General features: G+C 39.9%; 1 protein-coding gene across 5 annotated transcripts in view; it reads left to right on the top strand.

Moving 5' to 3' along the window:
- DACH1 (dachshund family transcription factor 1) overlaps nucleotides 1–24,367 on the top strand; it is a 743,295-nt gene that overhangs the window by 693,341 nt on the left and 25,587 nt on the right. For all 5 annotated transcript variants that reach the window (XR_003941906.1, XR_003941905.1, XR_003941904.1 and 2 more), the window contains one exon: nucleotides 4,730–4,798. Coding sequence is in view for 1 of the 5 variants with exons in the window: in XM_030200621.1 (XP_030056481.1) it covers nucleotides 4,730–4,798 (69 nt within the window). In the remaining 4 variants the exon portion in view is untranslated. The remainder of the gene's footprint in view (nucleotides 1–4,729; nucleotides 4,799–24,367) is intronic.

Raw genomic sequence — 24,367 nt, 5'->3', positions numbered from 1 at the left:
TCTGCACTTGTCCGAGTCTGGTCTCAAGACCAACTCTGTAAGGGTTCACCTTAGTGCAATCAGTGCATACCATTACCGTGTGGAAGGTAAGCTGATCTCAGGACAGCCTTTAGTTGTTCGCTTCATGAGAGGTTTGCTTTTGTCAAAGCCCCCTGTCAAGCCTCCTACAGTGTCATGGGATCTCAATGTCGTTCTCACCCAGCTGATGAAACCTCCTTTTGAGCCACTGAATTCCTGCCATCTGAAGTACTTGACCTGGAAGGTCATTTTCTTGGTGGCAGTTACTTCAGCTCGTAGAGTCAGTGAGCTTCAGGCCCTGGTAGCCCAGGCCCCTTACACCAAATTTCATCATAACAGAGTAGTCCTCCGCACTCACCCTAAGTTCTTGCCGAAGGTTGTGTCGGAGTTCCATCTGAACCAGTCAATTGTCTTGCCAACATTCTTTCCCCGTCCTCATTCCTGCCCTGCTGAACGTCAGCTGCACACATTGGACTGCAAGAGAGCATTGGCCTTCTACTTGGAGCGGACACAGCCCCAACAGACAGTCCGCCCAATTGTTTGTTTCTTTTGATCCCAATAGGAGGGGAGTGGCTGTGGGGAAACGCACCATATCCAATTGGCTAGCAGATTGCATTTCCTTCACTTACGCCCAGGCTGGGCTGGCTCTTGAGGGTCATGTCACGGCTCATAATGTTAGAGCCATGGCAGCGTCGGTAGCCCACTTGAAGTCAGCCACCATTGAAGAAATTTGCAAAGCTGCGACGTGGTCATCTGTCCACACATTCACATCTCATTGCTGCCTGCAGCAGGATACCCGACGCGACAGTCGGTTCGGGCATTGGGCTTTAGGATCCAACTCCACCCCCCGAGGGCCCTGTTTGTTCTGTACCAGGCTGCACTCTCAGTTAGTTGGTAAATTTTTTAGGCCAATCTCAGTTATGTCCTCGCCGTTGCGAGGCCCAATTGACCATGGTTGTTGTTTTGAGTGAGCCTGGGGGCTAGGGATACCCCATCAGTGAGAACAAGCAGCCTGCTTGTCCTCGGAGAAAGCGAATACTACATACCTGTAGAAGGTATTCTCTGAGGACAGCAGGCTGATTGTTCTCACAAACCCGCCCGCCTCCCCTTTGGAGTTGTGTCTTCCCTTGTCTTTGTCTTGCTACATACGGGACTGACGAACACGAGCCGGTTCGGGCGGGAAGACGGCCGCGCATGCGCGGTGCGCATGGACGCGCGAGGACTAGCAAAGGCTTTTGCTAGTGAAGTTTCCAATTGGAGGGGCTGCCGTGGACGTCACCCATCAGTGAGAACAATCAGCCTGCTGTCCTCGGAGAATACCTTCTACAGGTATGTAGCATTCGCTTTAGTTCACATTAACTTTTAGCACATGCTAACATTTAGTAAATGTGTGGCACTAAAATGTGATAAAGTTTGCAAAGCATCGCCATTAAATGTTGGGTGTATTCCAAAAATTTTGGGGAGAGTTGTCATGCTGTTAACTCACAGAAAAGAGTTACTGCATGCTGACTGTAAGACACATACATGCAGTGCAGTTACCTACTCAATTTGTGATGGCATGAAGTGATCTGCATTATCAGTTTCATTAACACTTAAGGCAAAAGACAGGAACTACTTCTGGAAGGCACAGTCCTTGCCTATCACCCATCTCAAAATTCTAATTTCAGCTTTAGCTGTTTAACTTGAGGATTAGAGTGTGGTAACAGTTAACACACTGCAGTAACTGTTATCATGCAGTAATCCCCACATTAAACAGCTGAGGACCCAATGCTCAAAAGTAAACGTGGGCACTAAAGGCCACTAGTGCCTGCATTTACCTGTGGGAGCAGCAGGCTAAAATGGTGAGTGCACCTTGCAGGTGCTGCCCTTCTTGCTCCCAGAGGTAACCTCTTTTCCCACTTCCCAGACTTCCTGTCTTGTTACCTGACTTCCTATAGGTCCTCTATTCTTTAGTGCCTCCCCCTTATTTATCCCTTTCCTTACTTGCCTGAGCTTGCAAGCTCTTTTATTCTTCCCATCACCCCCCGCCCCTCTCCCCTACCTCCTAATCCTGCCATTCTGGGCCACCACCCCTTTGTGCTTGTGACCGCCTAATGCTGGGTCCCTCTCCTAAACTGCCTTACCACTGCAAAAAATAATGCCAGGTCAGAGCAGGCATTAGGGTGTTGGAAGAGAGGATTTCTCATGATTCTCATGCTTCTCTCATGATTCTTTCTGCAAACTCTGATGGTTTTGATTGCTTTTGGAAGCAGAAGGAAGCCCATAGAAGCCCTTAAGTGCTGGTTGTGAGAAATAGCAAATCCAAGTGAAAGCACACATTAGCATCTGTTTCCTGTATCTAAATTTAAAGCGTCCATGCTAAAAAAAAATTAAAACGCTTATATTTAGGCTGCAGAAAACACACCAATGTGTGCACAGTAGCCAAGCTTACCACAGAACTCTTCTGCACATGCGCCAAGCACAATCTTCCCGCCAAACTCCTTAATGCTAAATGCTATGAGTGTGCTTATATTTGCATCTCATTAGAGTTCAACATTAGGGCGTTGTTCTTCTGAACTGTTCCATCTGTATTTTTTATGGTGCTATTTAGAACAGCATTTGAGTGTTGAGCATCAGAGCCTAAGGTAGCTTAGTAAATTAACCCTTTAAGTAGTTAAAATGCATCCTAAAATTTGTATCAAGAAATACAAATATTTTTTATCTGAAACTAATATAAATAGTTAAAATGTTTATAAAAGCTACATAATAATTTTCAGTCAACTTCTTCCTACTTCAACAGTTCATATAGGATTTAGGGGACAATTCTGTAACTGGATGCTTCCAGATAGGCATGCCAGTGATGCATGCTGAGTGCCAATTCTATAATGACATCTGTGATCCAAGGTGCCATTATAGAATCTAGCACCTAAAGTTAGGCACAATCATTTGTCAGCTCAGTGGCAGGCATAAATGGGTGCACCTAAATGCTTGCTATGCACTTACAGTAACTGATAATAGAAGTTAAGCACATAAATTGGAGACATGCCCATGCCTCTCCCATGTTCCGCACATGTGTACACTGAAGCACTTATATGCTACCTTATTGAATAGCACATAGTGATGCTGTTCTGTGCACTTACGCATGCAAGGCATACTGAACTACATGTGCCCATTTAAAGATTTGCCTATTAACCCCTGGATTCTATATATGGTGTCCAGATTTCCGCACAGAATGAAGACGCGTGCACAAATAAATTGTTTAACGAGCCCTTAACTATCAATTAATTGATGTTAATCAGTTATTGCAGTTCATTAGCACTAATTGGACATTTTGTGCACATCTTCCTGCATGTTGTTCTGTAAGACCGAGCACCTAAATCCCCTAGTCTGGGGGAGGTGACCAGAAAAGGGGTAGGGAAGTTTCAAACAGTTGCATCTGGTTTTATAGAATAGCTCCATTTCTGCACCCAAATGCAATAATTTGGCGCTGGCATTTACACCAGCTGGGGTAAATACCAGCGCCCAACTTGGGACGCATGAATCGACTCTAAGTTCTAATTTTTAAAGGGCACTCAATCCGGAGCATCCTCTTCCTTTATAGAATAGCACTTGGCGCTGATTTTTTTCCGGTGCTATTTATTGAATTCCCTCCTAAATGCATTCATGCAATAGTTCTTGGATACCAAATGTAATAATTACTGCTGGACATAGGAATGAAAAGCACAGCTCCAGACTGTTGATTTCCAGCCATAATCAGGCATCCAAGGTTATGAGGATGAATTTATTAAATATGTGTCAGATGTACACTGAAAAAAGTAAAAATATCTTACTATATTTATGAAGTAAATTCCAGTGCAAGTCTAGCATAAGAGCATGATCTCTGCAAACTTTAAATGCCTCGAGGCAGACAAGTGAGGAGGTATGAAAATTAGTTAGACCTCTAAATGCTGATTTAAAATGGATAACCTTGCTAAGCTTCTGAAAATATATTTCATTATTTTCTCATATTGCAGGCAGTGCTTAGAACATCTTCATGCATGTGCCATAGTTTTAACAAATTTGGGGGCCCCTTTACTAATCAGTGCTAAAAAGTGGCCTGTGCTATTTTTAGCATGTGGGTTTCGCACTTGCTGAGGCCACTTTTAGTGTGGCAGTAAAATGGCTGCAAATTCTGTTTTCCCCTTAATGGCTACACACTAATTTCCAAATGAGCCCTTGCTGTCACCTATTTAGGGCTCCCATGCTAGTCGGGCAGTGCACCGCGATTTACCCATGCTGCCTAGTTAGAGCAGGGCATGCCTCCTCTCTGTTTCCAAACACGCCTCCTGCGCTAAAAAATATTTTTTTATTTTTTTAATGCAGGATTGTTCTGCACTGATTCCAAAACTGCTGCAGGATGCGTGCAGTAAGTACACGTTAGTGCTTACCGCAGCTTCTAAAAGTGCCCCATGGTTTTCTATTTGCTAGCAAATCTTATTGCAATTACACTAAAAAGAAAATTGAAATTTGAACATTCCATTTTCTGAGAATGGTGCTTTTTATAAAAACATTTACATTTTTTTGTATCTTATTGATTCTTTGCAATGCAATATTGTCATTACAAGAGCAGCATGGTTGGCCTTGTAGTCATTATCAAGGATGATTATTTTATAATTCAGCAGAGTTTAACAGGTTATAAAATAGGCTTTATGAACCAAATCAACTCTGTCATTTTTACCTTTCCTACTTTTAGACTCTCTGACCCCAGAGATAGACACTGACCGCAGTGGTGGTAGAACAGATGCTGAAAGGACAATACAAGGTAGGAATCTGCAAAAGGCTATAAATCTAGATCTTGCTGTATGAGTTTTACTCAGCTTTAGCCTGCTATTCAAGCATGTAGCCTACCATCTGGACCACATCAAAGCAAGTTCAAACAAGGTCAAGTTCATCCTGCCTGTTTAAAAGCATGAATTCATTTCAGTCTAATAGTTTTCTGCAAGCTGACTGGCGTTTTCTTATGTATATAATTCAGCAAAAGAGAAATCATTTTAGTCTTAAACCCTAAGGGGCATGGGAATCCTATGACTTTAATAGCTGGAGCAGTCCAGAGAATGGAGAATTACTGCAGAAAATACAGCTTTTTTTTCCCCTCTAAAACTGGTTCTCCTCTGTTTTTTTAACTAGTATTTTACTAAAGAAGTAAGGATGATCTCTAGGTCAAGATGCTTCCTGTTTAACCTCTTCATAAACTAAGCATGCTTGAGATGACCATTGTTTCTGTCTATATATCTTTCTAATCTAGAGGCCACAATCAGGTCTGGCTTTCATGGTATTCATAGTAAATATTCATGAGATATTAAGAAAGTATTGCATTGTCCATGGAATGAAAAACTGAAGAGCAAAGGGGCATCATATGAAATTGAAGGGAGAGAAAACCAAAACAAATGTGAGAAAATAACTTTATTTTCAATCAGATGGGGGTAGACACTTGGAGAGTAAATTCCAGCCGAGATAACAGGTAACAGGTACCATGTCAATGACATCATTTAAACATTCATGAAACAGATATACATGGACCTTAGTGACAGTGGTAGACAGAAGACGACAGACTGAGTCAGACCTGTAACAGCATAAATTGGCAGACTGGATGGACCAAGTGATCTATTCTGCAAAAATCTTATAGATTTCTATGTTTATAGATATATTTTCTTGGATACTGTCTAAGAACAGACTAATGTGCATGGCTTTATTACAACCTTGCGGACCAGGTATGAGAACATCTGCTTTATTGTACCTGTTTATTATTAGGTATCAAATAGTTGCACAATGGGTCTGAGCTGTACAGAATGGGCTCGATATTCAGAATGATTTAACTGATCAGCAACAGCCGCTAACTGATTAAATTGCACATAACCGGCTATCTGCGAATATTCAGTGGGAGATAACTGGTTATTTCTGATGAATGTTCGCAGTTTGCGCATAACTGGGAGCCGGCTATCTCGGGGCATTTCGGGGGGGGGGGGGGGGTCACACGACCCGATATTTAGCACTAAGGGATAGATTCTATATATGGTGCTGAAAATTGTCACTGAAAAAATTAAAAACTGAACGCTATTCTATAAAGGATCTGCGTCCTTTATAGAATATCGCTAAGCACAAAAATGATGCCTAACTTTAGGTGCCAGTTGAGTCTATTCAATAACAATGAGCGTAAATTATGGGAGTGCTTCTGGAACATCCCTTTAAATGCTCTGGCCATGTACCCTTGAAATTACGCACTATAGGAGTTTGCACACAGCATTATAGAATATGACTAGCCGTTAAGCCCGTTAAAACGGGCAAGATTTGTTATTTTCACGTCCATGTCCAGCAAACCTCCCCCCGATCCATGTCCAGCAACCCTGCTGTCTCCTGTGCCCTCCCCCCCATGTACAGTAGCCCTCCTGTATCCCCTGGCCTCCCCCATCCACCAACCATCCTCTCTCCCCTATCCTCCCCCCATATCCAGCAACCCTCCTCTTTCCCTTGGCCTCCCCCCGCCCTGTCCACCAACCCTGCTCTGTCCCCTGCCCTCCCCCCATTTCCAGCCACCCTCCTCTCCCCTCCCTTCCATTGATTCATGTCCAGCAACCCTGCTGTCTCCCCTGCTCTGCCCCCATGATAATGTTCTTGGATCCCTGCTTGTTTTCTGCTACTGTTCTTTGTTTTGCCTCGCCCACCTCACCGTTCCTGCTTTGCCCTTGAACATCGTGGTTCTCTTCTCTCCTTCCTTAGTTTCTTGTCACCCAGGTCTCCGCAGTGGCTCCGCCCCGGATCTTAGCGCTTCTGCCCATTGGTTATCTTAGCGCAAGTCACTACAGTTGCTCCGCCCACGATCATAGCGCCTCTGCCCATTGGTTTACGCTCTGCAATTTGCCACAGTGGCTCTGCCCATTGATGTTGCGCTTCTGCCTATTGGATAACGTCATCTTGCTTTTTGTCGTCGTTTACTGGTGTTTATCGTAACGCCGCGCAAGGTATGGAACGTTCAGGACATGCTCTCTACTGCACATTTGCGGGTGAGTTGGTCACTTGCAATTTATATGTTTGTGTGCATAACTCCTAATTAATGGCAATAATTGGTTGTTAGCCAATTATTAGTGCTGATTGACTCAATCATTTAAGTCGTGTATGCAAAGAATAGTATTCCAGCACATGCACAGATGTATGCACATATGATTCCAGATGCCAATACATTTTTTGTGTGTGCACAAAATATAGTTGCCACTTGCACTAATGTGTTTATGCATTCACTGTACTCTTCCATGTTAGTGCACATTTTTGTGCACAACCTATTTGCTTTACTACATTGGGAAACAAAACTTTTTCTTTATGCTTGCATTAGGAAGTCATGCACTGACCTGTAGCATATGGCTCTAACACAGTGCTTATCTAACTTTATGTGGCTACAACTCAAATATCACACCCACAAAAAAATCCACAATCCCCGGAAGCCAACCTTTTCATCCATGATGCTGTTCCTAGCCCTCATACAGCATCACAGCCAACATTGATGTCATCCCCTGCCTTCCGTGAATCCATATAGACCTAATTATAGCACAAGTCAATGGGAAGATGCATACTAATGAGGTTTTTTTTTTATTCAACTCACTCAGGTTGTATCCTCAAATGTGGGGTTTATGACCCCCTTTAAGGTTGCAACCCACAGTTTATGAAGCCCTGCTCTAACACAGTTATTGCATTAGTTCTTAACTTTCTGAGAGAAATACAGGTCCACAAATACAGAGAGTTGAAACCAGGACTAGGATAACCTGTCATTTATGCTGTGGAACTATCTGTCACCTTAAGAGCACAGCCTCCTAAAAATCAAAATTATTTCTAACTGTAGGTTATAAAATAGGATAGTATTTTCATCTATATTATTTGATAAGATTGCAACTAGAAGTGCTGAATTAATGGAGAACTTTTTTATACTTTTTTTTTTTTTTTTTGGGGGGGGGGGGTCTGCTGCTTACTGTTGATACAGAGAAAGGTGGCCATTTGCTTTGCCACACAAAATATTTTCCTTGACTAAAAATTGATAACGAATAATTTGAATATTCGCAGAAAGAATACAATAATAAATTTGTTTCCTATCACATGATTCAGTGGACAGGCATTTGGCAGCTTTTCAGAACAAACTAATTAATTAAAGAGAACATTGATCAGGTAAAACAAAAGGTAGCATTGATTGCAGACTGTAACCAGTAAATAGGTTATTGTTTCATAGTGTTCATAGATCACTTTTAGCTATAACTGTGTATTCTGAAAGGGGTAATTAGTCATTTATCTTTTTAAAAAAACAGGTGGGGGATGGGTTACACTTTCAATATTGCTCTGAGCAAGGCTCTTTATCTATGCCTCAGTTTATCAAACTGTAATTGGGTAACGGTAATATTTCTTTTCATTCTAACACTTTTAAAGCTAGCATTCAGTCCTAATATGTCAGGTTATGTATATTTATCTTTCCTGAAATTATAAGTGACCTGTACACTAATACTCATGCTAAAAGTTCTGCTGCTCTGTTTTTATCTATATGTACGTGCACACTAAAACACCCACTATGTACTGATTTTCAGTGCATGGATGTGAACAGTTATCCTAAACAGACTGTGCACAATAGTAGCATGCAGATTAATCCAAAAAGTAGTGTTTCAGTGCTTTTTCCATCTGATTGCTAAATAGTATCAAAGTAAGCTTGTCAGTTTTGTGCAGAGAAGTGAGTGAACTACTAGACCCTAGAAAGTTAAATAAGGGAAATGCATTTCAGGAGAGTGCAAACAGGAAATAAGTATATGTTTCTATTCATCTATTTTCTGTCTTACTAAAGAGGTCAAATTAGCATCTGCATTGGTAAATAATGGAATTTATAAGAATAGCCATACTGAGTCAGACCCCAATGGTCCATCTAGCCCAGTATCCTGCTTCCAACAGTGGCTAGTCCAGCTCACAAGTACCTGGCAGAATCCCAAATAGTAGCAAGATTCAGTGCTACCAATTCCAGGACAACCAGTGGCTTCCCTCATATCTCAATTGCAGGGTATGGACTTTTTCTCCAAGAACTTGTCCAAGCCTGCTCATGTAGATTGGATAATAAATGCATTTTCAGTAAATCATTATTTACATGTGCAGATGGCAGGGCACAGGGTTGTAGGGGGTGTGATTTGGGTAGGCTGAAAATTTATATGTGTATTTCCCATTTTATAATGGGAAACACACACAGACACATATATCCTCCATCAGCTTTTGTACTAGCTACAAGGCACATATAGGTTCCATGAAAGTGCTAGTTTTGGCCAGGACATTAAACAAGGCATTAAGAGGATAATTTTATAAGGGGTTGCCTAGTTTATGAGGATTAAGTAGGCACCTACTTAGGTACCGTTTTATTAAAGCATTTAGCTAGCTGTGTGACTTCTTAAAATAGTAGCATGTGTGTCAGAAATCGGGCCTACATTGCAGGCATGAATATTTATATCTGCTCGAAAGCAGGTGTATATATCTGTGCTTAGATGATTAAAGTACACCTGTAAATTAGTTATTTTACAATCTATGCACATACTTGCAAACTATTCCTCTATATAAACCTACTGGCAAAATGCACACCATTATGTCAATAAGTGTACTTCTACAGCAGTAGGAATTTTTATAACAGCCACTTAGATGCATATGTGGCCACATATCTACAGAAATGCCTTTACAAAATTACCTTCTATGGGAGTAATTTTCCTTAGCCCCTCATTTTTTTTCTTTTTCTTTCAAAATTAAAAAAAAGACCTTTGTGGCTTCACTGGTTAATTTGCACTACTTCTGCATATAAGGATTTTGAAATTAGGCTGCTATGCATAAATGTTCTAGCGCTTATATGTGGACATGGTGAAATTGGCAAGTCCACCTATACCTCCTGAATTCTAAAAAAGTGGCTAAAAATTGTTTTTTCAAGTTTGGGTGCACGCCCAATTTGTACGTGCAATTTAATTTAATAACCAATTTTTTTAATGTTTCCTGATTTTATGTATGTATGTTTGTACTCTGCCCTGGGCAACGGCAGACTAGAAATAATAAATTCCAATTCAATTCAATTAGTACCGATAATTGGTCACTAATAATTATCAGTGCTTATTGGCTTCAGTTAGAAATTACGTGTATAACTGTAGGCACTGAGATCCACACTTAAAAATTACACATGGGTCCATAAAGGGGGCATGGCAATGGGAGGGTCATGGGTGGATCAGAAGCATTTTAAAATTTTTACACATTGTTTTAGAATAAAGGGGATCCACACCAAATTTAAGTGCAGGGTTTTACACCAAGGTTCTGAGGGTGTAAACGGTTGTGCCTAAATGTAGTTGCGGTTCCTGGCAGAAAGCAATATTCTATGAATAGCGCCTAACCTTGAGTGCCATTTTTAGAATAGCGCTTATGGGGAGATTCTATATATGGTGCCTAAAACATCAGGGCGGAAATCAATGCTGGCTAAGCATATTCTATAAGCAGTGCCTAGATTTAGGCGCGGTATATAGAATATGCTTAGTTGTTATCTCAGCGCATAAAACTACATGACTTCATTTACACCATTGAAAATGTGGAGTAAATCCCGGAGCATAGATTTCAGCACACTGGGCCATATTCTATAACTATACGTGTAAATTTCAGACTGTCCACAAAATGCCCATAACCATTCCCTTTTTTGCCTGCACACATTAGGCGCACTGCATTACAGAATGCACTTAGCTAGTTGTGCACATATATTCTAATTATTGCCAATTAGTGCTTATTGCTTGTTAGTCATTATCAACGCTGATTAGCTTGTTAAGCCAACTAAGTTGCGTACATTGTTATAGAATATGCTTGAATTTTGGCGTGGATCTCTAGGCACGATATATGGAATCCGGGGGTTAATGCTTTTTTTCAGTAGTGATTTTTATTTTTGGCACCACTTACAGAATTTAGTCCGTAGTCACCAACATTTAAATGTAGAAGCTGCAGATTGATGCCGTTTTTTTTCTTTTCCAAATTGTTGCTGCTAATATATATGTCAGCAAATACACATTTGGCAGAGCCTTTTTTTTAAATAGTGAGAAAATAAGGATTTCCCATTTACTATGCTGAGTCCCTATGCAAATGAAAGCTTCATGAACCTTAAATAAGCAGAATCAGATGACATGGTTGGTGAGAGAATGCAGTATGGATAGGGGTGGCTCAGGGAGGAATCCGTACTTCCTAACTTGTAAGCACATTGCCAAGCTGTCTATCCCTCTTTCTGTGAGCACTTTGTAGAGTTTAGCCAAATGTAAGGGCTTGAAATTAGAAAAAAAACAGAACTGCCTTAGTCCCTGTGCCTAGATCCCTGATATTCACGGGATCAACAGAGAAAATTAGAGATTAAAAAAAAGTGATCCACAGGAGGAGAGGGGGTTAATAGAGATCTGAAGTCTGCAGGATGTGGCATAGAAATGAATATTTATAGCTCCCTGGGGGAAGGAAAGGAAGAGTTATGTGAATATTGTAGATCCAGGTAAAGAAGGATTAGAGCACTCCATAGGGTGGTACAGAACAGGAACACTTCCCAATGTCTGCCAACCTAGGCCCAAACCTAGTGGGCTCATGCATAAATCCAGGCCCACTTAAGACTGCTCATTCATATGTTTGGGATATCAGATAATTAATTTCTTTAAACTAGCATATTTGAAGAAGTTTGCATTTTAATCCCCACTGAACATTGAGTGGGTGTAATAACAGAAGAGAACTTTCAGCAAGGCAGCTGTGTTAGCCTATAGTAGAAAATTGAGACCGATGCCAGCAGCACTACACTATCTGGTTTGGTTAAGGTATAAATTTTTGAGGGCAAGAGTCCAGTTCGTCAGATGCATGATCTGCAGGTGTAGGAGATACGTATATATGAGGATAGAATAAATGGTGGGGAGGATAGAAATGACAGAGAAAACATTGAGTGCAGAGCTGAGTATAGAAAGGGAATGATAATTGCTACATAGTTAAACTGATTAGCACCTGTAGTGGATCATTGAAAGCTTTTACATGTCATTTTGATCATTGGCCATATTTACGTCTTATCCTACCTTGCTTTTTAGCAAGTACACTCCTATGCCCCACTCTTTACTAGCTATATGGTTATAATAGTAAAAAACATTGGACCATATGTTTCTACTGAAGAACAAATTTAATGTATGCATCGTCTCACCAGGTCATTAAGGAAGATACCAGTGGCCCACAATAAAGTGGAAAGACAAAAGAGTTCCAGAAATTAAAGGTTACTTGTGGATAGGGTTTTCTAGTGGGCTGTAGATTTGCCCGATGGTGTTGGTTCAGTGGGGGTTAAAATGGTATGGTTCATTGTATGCAGGGGCTTGTAGTATTTCTTTTCTTAGGGAGCGCAATTAGAAAATCAGAACTACATGCAGTGGGGTAAACCCAAGACTGGATTAACCCTTTCGGGAAAATCTGGAACCTGTTGACAATTCTATTTATTTGTTTATAACAAGATGTACAACCAGCCCTCCCAGCATGACTCAGGACTGTCCAAGACAGCATACTAATGAGGAAAGCTATAGAAAAAGTGAAAAAGCAAAATATATTGTACTTAATGCTATGGAGAGAAAACAATAGAGAAGCAAAGGGGTAAAAATTAGAGAAGAGACAGTTTAAGGATAAGGGCACATTACTAACCATCAGCAACATAATGAATAGACATGGAGGGTAATGACTAACCTGCATTAAAGGATTAAAGCCCAATATTTTCCTCTTAAAGTGTATTAAATATCAAAATTGTGTATTATTTTACTATAATGCATGTTAATTTAGGTCACCATGGGCTAGGTAGTAATGAGATGCAAAACACCTCATTATTATGCAAATTCAATAATGCAGTTTGTGTTGAACTCAACAAGCTGTGATACCTCTGGAAAATGACAGCTTTGAGCATGAGCTTGATACTCACAGCCTGATACTCCCAGGTGCCATCTTAAAAAGGCTGGAGCTATAGTAATATAAAGAGTGGTTCCCCTCCCCATCCCTCTCTGCAAAGACCTCCCGACCTCTACCTCCCTCAGAGGCACTTTTTAAAACCCTCAATCCAAGAAAAGGAGGGTGGAGATTTGAGATTGTCTATTATGCTACTGTATATGTTTGTTTTTCATTTTATTGCATATGTTTCTGTTATATGCTTAGTCAGTGAGTGGGCTATAAGTGACATAAATAAATAAAGACCCCATCCCCCATTAAGACCCTCCTCCAGATCCAAGATGGCTGACAGTACCTAACGTATGGGTGGTTGTCCTCCAGTTTCCTTGCTACTTTGGCTTTCTTTGCTACTGTTATTATGCTCAAATGAAGGGGAAAAGTACCATAGCTGACACTCAGGCTCGCTGGACAATCTTCTCTTCTGGGTTTTGATTATTATGTAGAGAAAAATTGAAGGGATCCTTGCTGGCATGCTGACACAGGGAAAGCTGGCACACCTTGAGGAAAGCATTTTGCTGAGCCAACCAGCCCTTACACTTGCACAGCCCATGGCTCTTAGTTTGCCAATCTTATCAGGTAGACTTGAGTATCTGATAAATCCTATGGAGATGATTGTAGAAGGAATTATGGGTGTTACTACTACGTTGGTGACATTTGTGACTGGTGGTTCACCCCGGAGTGAATCGAGGGTGAATATTGAAGCAGCTTCAGAGAGACAGGAGATAGCCCCAGAATCTTCTAAGGGCGAGGTTACATCTCTATAAGAGACCTCTGGTCTGTTACCTGTGGCGGCACTTTCAGAGTTCATTCTTTTCTCTATATGGGAGGCAATCACTAATCTAGATAAAATTATGAGTTTTCCTCGGTTCCAAGACAGAAACATCTTTAGATGATTGTTTGATGAACTTTCAGACCTTGGGAGAGAAGGTTAAAGGGATACATGAAAATCAATTGAAAGTAAATTGTTTTGGTTTTCGATGTAAATTTGAACAGATGGAAAATCTTCTAAGGAATGGTAATCTTAGATCCCTGAATTTCCCCCAAACTAGTGTGTAACATAAATACATAAGTATTGCCATACTGGGACAGACCGAAGGTCCATCAAGCCCAGTATCCCGTTTCCATCAAGCCAATCCAGTTCACAAGTACCTGGCAAGATCCCAAAAAAATGCAATACATTTTATTCTGCATAGCCTAGAAATAAGCAGTGGAGTTTCCCCAAGTCCATTTTAATAATGGTCTTTGGACTTTTCCATTAGGAAGCCATCCAAATCTTTTTTAAACCCCACTAATCTGACTGCTTTTACTACATTCTCTGGCAACAAATTCCAGAGTTTAATTACACATTGAGTAAAGAAAAATTGTCTCCAATTCATTCTAAATTTACTACTTTGTAGCTTCATTACGTGCCCCCTAGTCCTAGTATTTTTGGAAAGAGTAAACAAGCGATTCATGTCTACCCATTCCACTCCACCCATTATTTTATAGACCTCTATCATATCTCCACTCAGCTGTCTTTTCTCCAAGCTGAAGAGCCCTAGCCACTAGCTTTTCCTCGTAGGGAAGTTGTCCCATCCCCTTTATCATTTTCACCACCCTTCTCTTTACCTTTTCTAATTCCACTATATATTTTTTGAGATGCGGTGACCAGAATTGAACATGATATTCGAGGTACGGTTGGATCATGGAGCGATACAAAGGCATTATAACATCCTCATTTTTGTTTTCCATTCCTTTCCTAATAATACCTAACATTCTATTTGCTTTCTTAGCGGCCACTACACACTGAGCAGAGGATTTCAACGTATCATCAAGGATGATGCATAGATTCCTTTCCTGGTCGATTATTCTTATTGTGGAACCTTGCATTACATAACTGTAATTTGGGTTCCTCTTTCCCACATGCATCACTTTGCACTTGCTCACATTAAACGTCATCTGCCATTTAGATGTCCAGTCTCCCAATCTCGTAAGGCCCTCTTGTAATTTTTCACAATCCTCTAGCGATTTAACAAATTTGAATATCTTTGTGTCAAAAACAAATTTAATTACCTCACTAGTTACTCCCATCTCTAGATCATTTATAAATATGTTAAAAAGTAACAGTCCCAGCACAAACCCCTGGAGAACCCTACTATCTACCCTTCTCCATTGAGAATATTGACCATTTAACCCTACTCTCTGTTTTTTGTCTTTTAACCAGTTTGTAATCTACGCTAGGAACACTACCTCCTATCCCATGACTCTTCATCTTCCTCTGGAATCTTTCATGAGGTAGTTTGTCAAACGCCTTTTGAAAATCCAGATACACAATATCGAGTGGCTCACCTTTATTTACGTTTGTTCACCCCTTCAAAGAAATGTAATAGATTGGTGAGGCAAGATTTCCCTTCAGTAAATCCATGTTGGCTTTGTCTCATTAATCCATGCTTTTGAATATGCTCTATATTTTGTTAGCAGCAAGAGAACTATTTAAGAAATATGGAAGTTGTAAAACATTCCTCATATAGGTGCCCTTCTACTAAGCTGCACTAATTATTTACACCGGCTGTGGTCCCTATATGGAATACCTTGTCTATTACTGTTCGGACTGAAACAAATTACTTGTGGTTCAGGAAATCACTTAAATCTTGTTTTTTTTCTCTAAGGGCCCCTTTTACAAAGTGGCGATATGGGTGCTGCTGCTTTGCCATGTGCCATTTCAGCACTACTACCACAGGAGCCCAGTGGTACTGTCTACCCCCAGCATGCTGTATTTCCAGCACTTATTTCCAGCACTGTATTACCCAGCGGTAAGGCTCCCTCAGGAAATGGCCATGTGGAAAGTGCTTCACTTACTGTATGGTCTTTCCCTTTTAAAAAAAGAGCCTTGTATCCACTGCGGTAAATGAGGGCCTTGGTGCATGGCAAATCAATGTGCTGATGCTACTGCAGGGTCCCTTTTACCGCAGCTTTGTAAAAGGGGCCCTAAGTATTATTCATAAATCATAGTTAGTGTAAGATTTGTATTTACATGCAGTATAATAGCATTTGTATGTACGATTTTTATTATTTTCTTAGTTAATATGTATTTTCATCATCTTGTGAACCATTCCAAGCCTCTTGTTTGTTGACACAGCATAGAAGAAGTTCTAAGCATTTAGCGCGTTCTAATTAGTGTTCATAAATCCATTAGCGCACCTTAGTAAAAGGACCCCTATAGGGTGAATGTTTTAAAATTTCCAAGTGAGGCACACCCTGCAACCAATAAGGCTTACCATCTACATTATAAAAAGAGACACCCTGTGGAATCTGGGAATGTTGCCTCTAGTGAATGATTAGAAGTGGTTTCTCCAGGATATCCAAACGTGACTGAGATTTAGGAAACATCATTGGAGTCAGTGGATACTCATGCTACTCTACTTGTATCTTTTATGTCTGAAGTTGATAAGAATTTAGTACTTAAAATGTTTTTCAGAAATCGTATGGCATTGTTTATGGATAAAAAATATTATGATTGCTGAACATGTGCAGGGATATCCAGGAAAAACATAAATCATTCCTTGCTGTCTGAGCACAAGTTCTTCAAGCTTAATGTTGAATTTTTTCCGTGGTTTCCCTTTAAATATCTGGTTAAGTTACAAAATGTTTGTTATATTTTCTGTGACCCTAAGCATCTTAAATTATTTCTTGTTAATAAGTTTCTCTCTCAGATAAATTGACTTCTACTATGAGAATAGGAAATATTCTTTTATTATAGGCAGGTGGATTATGTGAGTACTTAGATCTTGTTTTTCTTATTTATGTATTTAAAACATTTCTAGCACACTCATTCCTAGGCAGATTACAATAAAACATACATATTACTATTGGATCCCCCGTATTGGGGACTGTGAAAGAATAATTTTCTTGTATCTTTAATTATTTTCCTATGTGACTATAAGCTTTTTGTGTTATCCTATTTGTTGGATAGGTGTGTTTTTCTTGCTTGCTTCTTTTTTTGTAAATTTGAATAAATATAAAATAATAAAAAAGACTCTCCTCCAAGGTGTACCTGAGTACATATAAGGGCATCTTAAAGCAGCTTGACTCCTAGCAGTAATACTGTGAGAACACTGTTTTAGGGGTCAAGAGATGCCATTTTGAATCCTAAGCCAAACAGAGCAAGAATGATTAGGATCACCTGACCTGTTTCATTAGATGAACAGGGATGGGTTCAGGATGGCCCAAGTGGTGGGGGTGCAAGAGGGGAGGAGCTTGGACTGAGAATTTTAAAAAGTGCCTTTGGGGCTAGGGTTGGGGAGTTTGCTCTTGATATTATTACATCTTTGGCCCCTTGATAGTGCTTAGGGTTATTGGGCTATTTTTCCTTAACCTGGTTGTTTCTGAATATCACTTTCCTCTTCAACAGGAATGCTTAGTTAACCTAACATAAAAGATTTAGTAGTGACTTTGTAAAGATGAGTGAAGCTGTAAAGTTAATGGAACCCATTAAAATGATAAAATAAACAACTAAAAATTAAAACAGCAGGATGAAGAGCAATAACATTAACAAGAAAATTTTTCCCAAGACTTTATTCCTACACATTGGTATCACTGTTAATGCCTGTTTGGGGGGGGGGGGGGGGGGCGCAGTGTCTGTTAAGTGGACTGAATGTTGACCAGTTTCCTCCATCACTTCCTGTTAGCAAATACTTAGTTGCATGGCATGAAAATAAGCTCAAGAAGATACAGCAGAAGGAAACCCATTTTAAAAGGCATGTCTTTACGTCTAATGTGATTATAAAGGAGAGAGTTCATGTCAGCAAATCTAAACAAGAGCATTATAAAAGATATAGCTTAATAATATGATGTCATATAATTTACACTTCTGGACAAAATACATGAAAATCTTATAAAAGTTAGGTGAAGTGAAATTCTTTTTTTAATGTAAAATCAGAATCTTATTTTGGTTACAGCTTGTCATTCAATACCTGGATATTTTAAGACACAGGTGAGATGCAACCTAAATTTATATAATGTATCATAAGTCAGCACAAAAAAAAAGTCTGAAAGAAAAACAAGAACACATGGACTATAAATGTGTGTGGTTTTTTTTTATAAATGCTGTATCTTACATTATTCTACCTCCTGTGGCTAGGGACAGAATGCAGACATGCTGCAATAATGTTTTTTATTTCTACTGTTCGAACCATATTAATGAGAACATCATTTTGGAGAACTAATTATTTCTATTTGTCTTGTGTCACACTTTCTAATTCCCCTATATTAGCACAGCCAAAGCAAATTAATTGCTTTTCCAGCAGTTGAACCTTGTCCAAGAATGAGCTCACATTCCCTTCCAATTTCCCTGTTTCTGGGACTGCATTGTGTCAGAAATTTCTCTTGATATTAAACACAGCCCAGAGAATATCTTTACAGATTTCACTTGCTGCTCACTTGATGAAATTTAGAAGTTTAAGTGACCCACTAGGAAAGATAAAGTTCTTAGCTCCAAGATTATACATCAGAACAGTTAAAGGGAAATTAAAATTAAATGAATGAATCTCACTGAAGCAAAAAAAGCAGTAATTAATGGTTCCCTTAATTGTCTTCATAAAATATTTGCATGGGTCTAATTTGCATAATTTGCATGTATTAATTAATCTTTCAAAGGAATTTTGTGCTGAGAGCAGCCAAAAAATCTCTTTGTTTTATTTAACATCTAATGAAATATTTATCTTCTTTAATGAACTTCTCATCTTCATTAAAATAAAAATTGCACAAGTTTGTATGCTTTAAATGTTTTTATAATTAAAGTATTCAAAAATTCTCTTTAGGCTTATAATGTCTCAGGAACAAATCCATTATTATATAGTCAGTGTCACTTTAGCTTCATAAACACTGTAAATCCACAAAACTTCAATTTTCCAAGAATGTGATTTATACTCTTATTTGTTTTTATTTTTCACAAGGTTAAGCTATAAATTTCCAATAACCTATAAAGAAACAAAAGCTTTAAAAGATCTACTAATATATGTGACCATTGTGCATCAATAACAATAATATACTTCACATAAGATCCATTCTTAACTAAAAGTTGCTGTTTGTGTGGTACTGTTATACATACGATGTAATGTGTTAACTGGGTGGACAATATGAAGGAAAACTGTTTTATAAAATCAGATTGTTGATGAAAAGCTTGATGGCTGACCCTTTATGAAGGAGTCTTAGTGATTCCTCATTGTTTTTTGTCCTTGAAATCAGAATTCAATACCTGGCTCCAACAAACTGTAACTGAATAGCATCTAATGACACAGAAGCAGTTATGTGTTGTTATTTCTTCTTATCTAGTGAAGAATTATGAGTACTGTTTTGGATTTTAGTGATACAATAGCAGCAATTACACATATAAGTGCCCTACATATTTTAGAAAGCCACTATTTGCACACATAGATCACAAGCAGCACACACAAAGTGCATTGCTGTAAGCATGTCAGCTGACCAGAAACTTACTTCCAATTAAGTGCTTGTTAACACCAATAATTGATTATTGCCTAATTGATTAATTAGTTTACGTGCTGGTATATGATCTGTGCCCAAAATTGTGCACCTAACAGAATCTGGCGGATAATGTCTAAGTATTGGTGGCTATTCGTATAGATGGTGCAGTGCCTTTGCTCTTCCCTTGACATTATTGTGCCAGGTAGTATCTAAGAATTTTCTTTTTTTTTCTTTTTTTTTTTTTAATTATTTAAATTTTCCAATATATCACCACTTAAAGTGACTATGCAATCGGCATTATTTAACATTAGGAAACAAAAATGATAAGTATATATCTTTACAGCCCATTTGTCCACAAGTTGAAGAAATTTGATTCCAAGATTAAGGAAATAAAAATAAAAAAAATACAAAAATTAATAATCAATAGATGCTGCCTCTGGTTCAGACCCCAGCCTGCTAAATTAGGGGAGGTTTACTATATTCACATCAACTCTTGCATCAATAAACTCTTTCAACTGTTTTGGATCTACAAACTGAAAATGTTTACCCTCAAGCATCACATTACAAAAACAAGGAAATCGGAAAACAAAATTTGCTCCCAATGCCACCACCCTGGGGTGAAGTTCCAAAAAGGCCCTTCGTCTCATCTGTGTAGGCCATGAGAGATCTGGAAAGATACGGACCTTTGAGCCCAAAAACAGATTTTCTAAGTGTCTCAACGAAAGCCGTAGTACGGCATTCCTATCAGGCTCCAAAGCAAAAGTGGCAAGCAGAGTTAACCTCTGAGTAACTATTTCTAATGAGCTTTCTAGGAATGAGGTAAGATTCACTCCCTCCCCTATTACGGGGGGGTTTCCCACCACCACTCCAGTACTCCCGATGTAATAAGCCCGTGTAATGGGAGGGAGTGAGTCCTTGTCCATTCCCAGAATGTCCACCAAATATTTTTTGACCATCTCCAAAGGAGAAATTAACGGCGATTTTGGAAAATTAAGAAACCTAAGGTTAAGTCTTTTAGTCTGATTTTCAAGGTATTCAAGTCGTTTATGTAGGAAATTATTGTCTTTAACCAAAGCTGTTTCTATAGATCTCATTTCTTGAATTTTGATATCCACACGTTCCAATTTCTGGGTTTGCTGTGCAGTCACTTGTGCTTGAAGCAGGGCAGCCTCAGAAAGAACTTCAATATCAGAAGAATTCTGCTTTAAAGTAGTTTGCATAGAGGTTTGGATATTGTAAACCATGTCCCATAGTGACTCCAGCGTCACAATTGCTGGTCTAATCACTCCACTAGCCACAGGAGGAGATTGACATAGACTATCAGCCCGAGCTAACTTGGAAACAATAGCTTGAGGCAATACCTTTGAAGCCTGTTGTAGTAATGTTTCCCGAAGTTGAGAATCTAACTCCGTTGCTGCAGTCACACCCTCAGACGGGACCAGCTGAGCCACTTCGGCGTCTGTCTCTGTTTGAACAGCCAGCAACTCTCTTCCAGGCTGGGGAGGTGCAATTCGCTCCACAGGGCTCAAAGAAGCCCCGTTTCCACTCTCAATCGACTCCGAAGGGCCGAGAGCTGCAGTGGGGGTCAAAGTTCCCTGAGGACCCGGTTGCTGCCTGGGAAATTGCAGGGTTGTTTGTTTCAACGTCGAGGAGGTCACAGAAACCGAGGGAAATTCCTTTACCTTCCCCCTCCGCTTCCCCATGGTTAACGAGGCTACAGAGGCACCGAGAGAAACTCACAAACACAGCAGCCTCCAGGAGCAAACACAGGTGCGTCTATTCACAGCGCCATCTTGGAATCTGTCTATAAGAATTTTCAGTGGTGCTAGCTGTATTGTGCTGCTGAAAATTCTTAAATAGGGGACTTATTGGTGTAGGGGAATATCTAGCCCAGTATTCTAGCTGCTCATGTAAGTGTGATAAACTTATTTATGTATTTGAAATTAGAAAACAAATTACTAAAATATACAGTAGCAAATTAAATAAATCAAGTGTTGACATGTTTATATAACATCTTTGTTGATTCTGAAAAATTTTGCCTCTAACAAACTGTCAACCCTTGCATTAAAGAACATATATTTTTCATGTTATGTTTTTGTACTACAATATGTTGGCTTTTTAAGTGCTATAATAACACTGAGAAGAATCATAGAGCAACAAGCTAGCTTTCTTTATATACATCTTTAACTTTTCGGTCTGTTGCATACATGACACTGGCATCCATTAAGAGCATTGTGTTTCTATTTTGATAACACCAAACAAGCATTCAGTCTTCACTTAGATAAAGGAGAAAAAACATTAGTTAGTGTGCTGTGGTTATACCAGTCCAGTGGCTTTGTGATCCTTAAATTAAGATCCTCGGATTTAGAGCTTGCTTTTTTGCTACTGGGTGCACATTTCTAGGTATAACTACTACTACTACTATTTAGCATTTCTATAGCGCTACAAGGCATACGCAGCGCTGCACAAACATAGAAGAAAGACAGTCCCTGCTCAAAGAGCTTACAATCTAATAGACAAAAAATAAATAAAGTAAGCAAATCAAATCAATTAATGTGAGCGGGAAGGAAGAGAGGAGGGTAGGTGGAGGCGAGTGGTTACAAGTGGTTACGAGTCAAAAGCAATGTTAAAGAGGTGGGCTTTCAGTCTAGATTTAAAGGTGGCCAAGGATAGGGCAAGACGTAGGGGCTCAGGAAGTTTATTCCAGGCGTAGGGTGCAGCGAGACAGAAGGCGCGAAGTCTGGAGTTGGCAGTAGTGGAGAAGGGAACAGATAAGAAGGATTTATCCATGGAGCGGAGTGCACGGGAAGGGGTGTAGGGAAGGACGAGTGAGGAGAGATATTGGGGAGCAGCAGAGTGAGTACATTTTATAGGTTAGTAGAAGAAGTTTGAACAGGATGCGAAAACGGATAGGGAGCCAGTGAAGGGTCTTGAGGAGAGGGGTATAAGAAACAGCCATCACTAGAGAGGACACTTTAACAAATCACATAGAAGTGATAAATGGAAAACATATTATCCATGCAAAGAGGAATGTTTTCTGAAGATGGTTGACTCTTCCAATGGAATTGATTGGTATTAAATTGCCCTACTCCTTATTTACCGTCCTCTGGGAGATTGGTCCAAGGCAGAACCTCAACTTATAGAGATTACTTCCTCTGCCATGTCCCAATTTTCTTCCTGGAGACTTAAATCTACACTTGGAAAATTATGCGGATACTAAGGCCCACAACTTCAAATTATTCCTGAAGGACTGTGAACTAACTACATTCTCTGAAGGTGCAACTCATGAAAAAGTCCATACATTAGACTTCATAACTTCCTATCCTAATAGCTTGATCAGTTCATTCAAATGGAAGCTAGTACCATGGTCTGACCACTTCCAACAGGATTTCACCATTGATATCTGTATGTCAAGCTTAGCCAGGCAGAAGTCCTCAAAACTCATCTCCATCAGAGGTAAAATCAACGAGGTCTGAGCTAACAGATTCTCTCACTACCTCAACTACTACACATGGTTCAATCAGATCCTGCTGGGATACCAAGGTGAAAGCCATACTAGACAAAATTGCACCATTTACCACTAAAATGGTCAGGATGTCCAGAAATTCAACATAGTTTACAGAGGAACTATCCATCCTAAATAGGGAATATCAATGCCTTGAAAAGCAATGGAGAAAGAATAAAGATACTACTGATAAATCCAATGCGACAAAAAGAAAGTCAGTACTATAGCAGCCTAATAGGTCAAGATGATCTTGGCAACAAAAAACTTTTCTCTTTTGTTAAAAAACTATTCTACTAATGATGATGAACTTTCTCAGAAAACATGTATCACCATTCAAGACCTAGCTGACCATTTCTCCATTAAGATCCTCCAAATTAGGTCTGTACTATGTAAAGCAGAGATTCTCAACCTTTTTCTTCTCACAGCACACTTACACGACACTAAAATTGTCAAGGCACACCACAGATGGTCCAGTATTTTACCTTCTTCCCCCCCCCCCACCCCCCCACCCACACCTCCACACATGGTCCATCATTTGACCTTCTTCCCCTCCCAGTCATAGTCCAGCATTTTACCCTCTCTTCCTCCTCACAAATAGTCCAGCATTTACCTTCTCTTCCCCCCACCCTCACAAATAGTCCAGCATTTACCATCTCTTCCCCCACCCTCATCTCTTCCTCCCACCCTCAAAAATAGTCCAGCATTTACTTTCTCTTCCCCCCCCCCACCTTCACAAATAGTCCAGCATTTATCTTTTCTTCTTCCTATGACCACATAAATAGTCCAACAGCTCTCCCTCCTGTCCCCTCTCCAGCTGATGATCAGGCATCTACCATCTCCCCTTGTCTTTCTTGATGCCCCCCTCTGTGTACCTATTAAATGTTTTCTTGTCTCTAGCAATTAACAGCAATGAGCAGCGATTTCATAGAGCCTACATGTGCCAACCCCAGAGCCTTCTCTCTGACGCTTCCTACCTTTGTGGAAACAGGAAGTTACGTCAGAGAGAAGGTTCTGGAGTTGGCGAGAGCAGGCTGTATGAATCACTGCTTCATGCCATCGACAGCTAGAGAACAGAAAACTTACTCCATTCTGGCACAAATTAAGCTGGCCCAACTCCCGCGGCACATCTTGGGAGAAGCTGTGGCACACCAATGTGCCACAGCACAATGATTGAAAAACGCTGATCTAAAGCTACTCCAACAGTGGAAGTCCAGCCCGTAGTTCAGCCTCAATCGCTGGAGATCCTACAATCCAAGGACTCAAAACAAACCAAAACTGGGAAACTTTTCAACCACTAATAGTCGTGGATGTAAGATTACTGCTATTGAAATGCTCCCGAGCCAACTGCTCCCTAGATGAATGCCCAAAATACCTTCTCAAATCCATGTCTATGGAAGCAGT

The sequence above is a fragment of the Microcaecilia unicolor genome, chromosome 4 (genome assembly GCF_901765095.1).
Source record: "Microcaecilia unicolor chromosome 4, aMicUni1.1, whole genome shotgun sequence".
In the NCBI taxonomy this organism is placed as follows: Eukaryota; Metazoa; Chordata; class Amphibia; order Gymnophiona; family Siphonopidae; genus Microcaecilia; species Microcaecilia unicolor.
Note: the sequence above shows the minus strand (reverse complement) of the source record. Positions and strands in the feature narration are given on the sequence as shown.